General features: G+C 39.1%; 1 protein-coding gene across 1 annotated transcript; it reads right to left on the bottom strand.

The window, feature by feature from the left end:
- Nucleotides 1-3,663: 3,663 nt before the first annotated feature.
- On the bottom strand, nucleotides 3,664-6,356 carry LOC143856346 (protein LURP-one-related 8-like). Its single transcript, XM_077366540.1, has 2 exons — nucleotides 6,052-6,356; nucleotides 3,664-4,307 (listed from the first exon to the last, which is right to left on the bottom strand). Exons 1-2 carry the CDS (start codon nucleotides 6,283-6,285, stop codon nucleotides 3,759-3,761), a joined length of 783 nt encoding a protein of 260 aa, XP_077222655.1. The 5' UTR covers nucleotides 6,286-6,356; the 3' UTR covers nucleotides 3,664-3,758.
- Between the last annotated feature and the right edge of the window lie 210 nt (nucleotides 6,357-6,566).

The raw sequence follows: 6,566 nt of genomic DNA, 5'->3' as shown, positions 1-6,566 counted from the left end.
ATTGTAGACACCCCATTTTGACCGGACCCAAGTTCGCGTTATTTGTGCGAAACCCCATCCAGTCACCAAGCTAGGACCCCGAATTTTATCCTAAGTTGGGTTAGGGTCCCACCGAGGCCCCCGCCAAAGTTCATCGAAATCCGAGCAGATTTGTCAAATAAGACGAACCAAGGCAGTGTGTGTAGTACGAATTCAAAAGGGGGGGTGATTTATCCTGTTGCGGGCCAACCCAAGCGATAATAAGACAAATTGACGGGCGCGCCAATCAGATTTTGTGCGCCCATCAGTATGGTAGTGCCGAAATCACAACTAATTTTAAAGTATAAAAGCCGATGAAGAGAAAATGGGGAGGGCACTGTTCATTTTCTCGTAAAAACAGAGAAATTCGGAAGAGAGTAAAAGAGAGAAAACCTAAATCTCCCAAACCTTAGCCCATCTCTTCTTTTCTCCGATCGGATCCTTCCTTCGCTGGCCATATTTCGTAATTTCTCGTCTCCATCAAACACTAGGAATCCTTTTCTTCTTCCTTGGTAAAATCCGGTCATTTTCTCCCAAAGCTCCGATCATATTCCAGTGGATTTCTTCTTCTCGGATCTCCGATTTTCTCTGGCAGATTTTTACCGAATTCCGATCCACTTCATTTTCTCTGCAAGAATTTCTTCTTTCTAGTCTTCTACATCTCAGATCTGTATCATTCAGTTTCCAAATCCTAACCGATCATCTGGTTCTTCTTTTTCTCCGAGTGATCTCGCCTGAGATGTGATCTAATTTTCGATTTCTTCTCCTCCAATCTTTAGATCTGAGAGTGAAAGGGAGCTCAGACCGAGATCTGAACAATACCGACTCAGATCTGCGCATTTAAAGCTTGGATTGGTACTTTTCAAGTATAAATTGGAGCATAAGTACTAAAGGTAAGAGCATCTTCATGTTTATTTACAAATCTTGTGTTAAAACTTCTTGAGATATGAGCAATAATCAAATCCTTCTTCTTTAATCAATTTTTTGAGATAGTTTAAAGCTTTGCTAGAACTTCTTATCACAGTTTAAGTGGATCTCCCTTGCTAATGCTTGCTGTATTAGTAGTATTGCTCATTTTCTTTATATAATTTTTTGTTGAAGATTTTTCATGTTCTCTGTATAAGACTGGATTTGAATCATTTCAATCCATTTATATGTATACTATCTGTGTTTGTATGTTGAAATTGATATGTATAAAAGTGTTGGATCTTGCAAGATGCTATGTTTAAGGTGTTGAGTTTTGGTTTCTCTACAATCCTTATTTTCGCATCTAATTCTTTGGGATCTTCTCAATATGATCTAAAGTTGCTTTGATTTTAGCATATTGTCTCTATTCAGTTTTATAGCAGTAATGAAAGGAAAATGGAATTGAGGAGAAAATCTGATATGTTTGACAGAATTTGAGAAAACTTTCGTGAACAAATGTATGAATTTTTTTTTTAGGGGAAGAAGAATGAGAGGAAATCTTGTTTGGATTTTATTTTGGTTAAGGTTTTGTGGTTTTTTGTAGATAAGTTTAATTAAAAGGATGTTGGCATAGGGCTGAAAATTTGAACTTCATTTGTCTTACCTTTCCTTGTTGGTAAATCCTATACTAGGGCGGATTTTTTAATTTTTATTTTTATTTTTTTCAATGTCCATTGTTGTGTATCTGAAGGCAAGGAGCAAGGCATGTAAATTTAATTATTGCGTTCCATGGAAATTACTTCTTCAATCAGCTTGGTTAGGTCTAAATGATTGTGTGACCTTCACATGGCGGTTTAGGCAAGTGTGATCTAGTTTTATTTCAATCTCAGCTTCAATTTCAATCCATTTCACATTTTGAGACTTTTAGCTTGATTCAAGCACATGGCTGCTGCTTCACTAGCCTATGCACTTAATTGTTAAGGCTTTGAACCTGGATAGAAGCATAATGGCTGTTTAACATTGTTTAAGTGCTATCCCAACATGTTATATATATATATATACACACACACTAGCAAAAAACCCCGTGCGATGCACGGGCCGACAAAGAACTGTACAGACCACATCATAGGTTGATCTAAACCGTCCATGTGATGGAACACAACATAAATAGGTTGTGCCCGTAAAATAATTTTCATAGGCTGATCCTAGTCCTCCAATCTATAGAGGTTTCCACAATTGTTGTTCCCCTTAAGGTGCCCAGAATTTGTCAATATTTTTACAGGTGTCCTACATTCGTAATATCAAACTTTCTGTAATTTAACCCGTACATAGTCAATAAGGAAAAGTAGTTTTTTCGTCATCGTTAGAGGTGCAACTTGGGTCTCAACTCGACCCAACCCGAGGAACCCATATTTTCCAACCCAACCCGATTTCCAACCCGACTGGGTTCAACCCGACCCAACCCAATTTCCAATTTCCTCAACCCGACCCAACCCGATTTCCAATTCGGGTCGTGTTGGGTCGGGTTGACCCGATTTGATATGGAACCAATTGTTGACCACCTCAACTCAAGCCGGGTTGTTTTGGATTTTGAGAACCAATAGTGAGTCACCAATAATCAGTTTTTAACTCACAATCGGTTCTCAAAATCCTAACCAAACAGGAAGTAACAATTAACAAAGGGAAATGTTATCCGCGCTACTATATTTTGATGATCACACTCCTCACTTTATTAAAGTACGGTATGGCCCGCACCATAGGATTATCCAAACCGTCCATTGTGGACTGTGGAGATTAATTCAATGTTGAAAAAGAAAAACACATATACAGAACTTCTTCAGATGGAACACAAATTCGGGTTTCGGGTCGGGTCGGGTTGCTCGACAGCCCAACCCAACCCGACCCGATTTCGAATGCGAGTTGATTTTTCCCAACCCAACCCGATTTGAGAAAAAGCTTAACCCGACCCGACCCAACCCAAATTCGAGTTGAACCCGACCCGCATGGGAACATCCAAGTAACAATGATGGTTTTAAATTATATATAGTGCTAATGTCCTCACTACCATATTTTATAATGGCACTACTTACTGTATTTTGATGATCTCACTCCTCACTTTATTAAAATGTACGGTATGGCCCGTACCATAGGATGATCCAAACCGTCCATTAGATGGGCCACCGCCTACATAGGTTGTGCCTCAAAAATAATTTTCATAGGTTGATCCGAACCCTCCGATCTATAGAGGGTTACAGGTTGATCCAAACCGTCCATGTGATGGAACGCAACATCAATCGGTTGTGCCCGTAAAATCATTTCCATAGATTGATCCTAGCCCTCCAATCGATATAGGCTGATCCTAGCCCTACAATCGATAGAGGTTTCCATAAATGTTGTTCCTCTTCAGGTGCCCGGAATCCGTCAATATTTTGCAAGTGTCCTGCATGCGTAATATAAAGTAGTTCTTTCGTCATTGTCATATGTCTTTACCTCTTCTTGGTAGTTTTTTTTTGTAATTGTCATAGACAGGTACCCGTGTCGGTACTTCTTGTATGTATGTAGATTACGATTTTACCCTCAAATAATTTCTCATAGAGATAGATGTTAGATAGCAGCAAATGGGTTAATGGTAAAAGAGTAATGCTGACGTCTAAATCTCATATAAAAAGAAAAAAAATTCCTTTTTTCTCTAGCTAGTATATATATATATATATATATATATATATATATATATATATATATAAAGAAGCAAAGTTGTAATTTAATATGATAATGTACAGAATGAATGAACCCACCACTACCACAGATAGTGATAAGTCTCTCAATCTTGTCTCCTAGTCCCACCTAATCAGATGATCCGGTCTTCCCAAGAAAGGAGGAAAGCGGCTGTAATTCTCTGGGAGCAAATTACCCCTACTGGAAAAGCTTCCATGGCATTCTACAAAAGCAACAATGCCCTTGAGAAGCCAAATAAGGGGGAAATAAATAAGAGGACCTGCAGCAATCACTGTTCTTAATAAGCTGCGAGAGCTGAACATCTGATCTAGCACAATGACCAGTGACATGGCAACGTCCGTGTCTAAATCCGGCTGAACCACCAATTGGAATATATCAGAGCCAAAGACGGCTCCACCGACCGCCTCTTTCCTCTTGATCTCTGCCACTTGGTGCCTCTCGTTATCGTAGATTATGCAATATCGCTGCAAGTAGGATCCCATTATGTTGTAAATGACCTGCTTGTTAGAGTTGGAGCCTATGTTGCAAGGGGTCACGTGAGCCAGGGTGTTTGAATTCAGGAAATTCACGTGCCTCTTCACTGAGAAACGGGGATTAAGGGTGGTTTCTCCGTCGAATACCATCCAGTGGTCCCATAAGCTCAGTTTCTGCCACACAAAACCCAACGTCAGCTAACGGAAAATGACAAACATACTTAAAAAATAGGGTTTCGCTAATGAGTGCCCTAAGGCACTTGTTAAGCAGCAGTTAATTGCCATTGGGATCTTAAATTTGCATATATGTTGAGGAAAAAATCTCAACACATGTGTCAGAGTCTAAAAGTAGGTGTAAATTCAAGTTCCCAATTGCTATTAAATGATATTTAACGGATAACCTTACGGCACTCGTTATTACGGCACTCGTTAGTAAAACCCTTAACAAAAAGAGGAATGAGAGAATGAAAGGCGCCCTTGCAAAATTCAGCTTGAAGGGCTCCATAAATGGTTGATTTATGCAATGTCAACACGGTTTGCACTTTTTTAAGGTGCCGTCCAACTTTTTCAGCCCAACACTTTGTAGAAATTAACCGATAGAGGCGCCCTTGAAGCTGATTTTTGTAAGGGTGCCCTTTATTGTTTCATTTCTCAAAAAGACCTTGAATTTTCTATGCCACATTCTTAAAAAAAAAAAAAATGGGGAATCAAATAAATCACTCAACTTTCAGAATTAAATGTGAATCTCTCCAAATAAACATAAATTTGACGAATATTCTTAAAATTTCTCATATGTGAAATTGAGAATTAGGAGTGTAAATGGATATTCGAAAATTCGATTACCGTCCGCATCCGAATCCGTTTAAAGCGAATATTATCCGAATCCGCTTCAAGCGGATATTATCCGAATCCGTTTAGGAGATATCTGGTTCTTAATTATCTGAATCTGGTAAATGGTGCATCCGATCCGTTTAACATCCGAATCCGACAAGTACATCCGTTTAACATCCGAATCCGACAAGTACATCCGTTTATCCCGAACATCCGCATCCGTATCCGTATATCCGAATTCGTATTCGAATTCGGATATCCGGATTCGCATTCGAATTCAACTTCAATTAGATAATTTTGGATATTTAACCAGCTGATTTAAAGTTACAGACATGAATCGAATTCAGATACGGATACGAATTCGGACATTCGGATATGATTTATTCGAATTTGGATATTCGGATACGATTTAAACCCGGATAAACGGATACAGATAATATCCGAATTCGAATAATATCTGTTGGATGCGAATTCGGTAATGAATAATAATTATCTGTCGAATTCGGATACGGATATTGAATATTCTAATCGAATTCGAATTCGGACATAGCACTATCCGATTCGAATTCGATCCATTTACACCCTACTGAGAATCTAATGACAACTCCAAAATTAACCGAAAATTTCGTCGAAATTCAGCCTAGTTTTCTGATTCGTTACTCAGTTTACTATAACGAGGAGTCCACTCGAACGAGTTTCGAGTCAACCGGCGTGGTTTTTTGAGTATGATAGCAGGACTCCATGGTTCAAAAACAGTTCACTTGGGGGTGGATTTAAATAGGTTAAAGTCACCGATTATATTGAGGGCATACGAGCTATTTTCTGAAAAAATCAGGGTGTGATTATCAAAGCAGATCGCGGATATAGAGGAGATTAATGAGGCTAGTCATTTCGGTTAATGAGGAGATTATGAGTCTATTGGATTAAAAGATAAATAATCGCTATTTTTATCGAAAAACAAGAAAATTCAAGGATTTAAACCTGTAATTTACCCAAAAGAAAAAAGAAAGAAAACGGCCATAGGAGTTATAAACAATAGCCTCTAAAAACTCAATTCAAAACCCAAAGATCGATCCTACTTAATTACCTTTCTCCGGATAGCGAGAAGTGGTTTTCCAGCTGCATCCATGAGCACGATCTCGCCCGTATTCCCAGCCACGTAGTTATCGACGCGGAAAAGGAGGCTCCCTTTGGCATCAAAGACAGTGAAACCGTGGCAATTAAAGAGGAGGGACTTCCTCCAGGCCGTCAATACCTCTACGTGCCGGTCAGTAACCGGTTTCAGCAACTCCGAGGTGGTATTCGGGTACACCTTCGTCATGGTTTTCCGGTGGGAGGAAACGCTTCTCAGATTGACCCTTTTTACTAACTCAAAACTCTCAGCGCAGGACCTCGTATTTATAGATGATATATGGACGAAAATACCCTTTGGTGCTGGCAATTACGTCATGGGCTACATTGAAATTAGGCACTCCCACTCATGTCTGTTGTCGTATCTGAGAATGTAAATGATATCCGCACAACCATGTTTTGATAATTGCAGTAACTCATCTTATCCTTTATGGGTTCTGCTAACAATATTTTACATAGAAAATGATATTT

Source organism: Tasmannia lanceolata, unplaced genomic scaffold (genome assembly GCF_043159265.1).
Source record: "Tasmannia lanceolata isolate RefF3 unplaced genomic scaffold, GAP_Taslan_0.1 ptg000023l, whole genome shotgun sequence".
In the NCBI taxonomy this organism is placed as follows: Eukaryota; Viridiplantae; Streptophyta; class Magnoliopsida; order Canellales; family Winteraceae; genus Tasmannia; species Tasmannia lanceolata.
Note: the sequence above shows the minus strand (reverse complement) of the source record. Positions and strands in the feature narration are given on the sequence as shown.

What these genes read in the sequence shown, in the direction of transcription:
- LOC143856346 (XM_077366540.1), bottom strand. Translation starts at nt 6,285, where the DNA reads ATGACGAAGGTGTACCCGAATACCACCTCGGAGTTGCTGAAACCGGTT. An exon ending in TTCTCGCTATCCGGAGAAAG is followed by an intron (nt 4,308 to 6,051) that starts GTAATTAAGTAG and finishes TTTGTGTGGCAG; the next exon opens with AAACTGAGCTTATGGGACCA.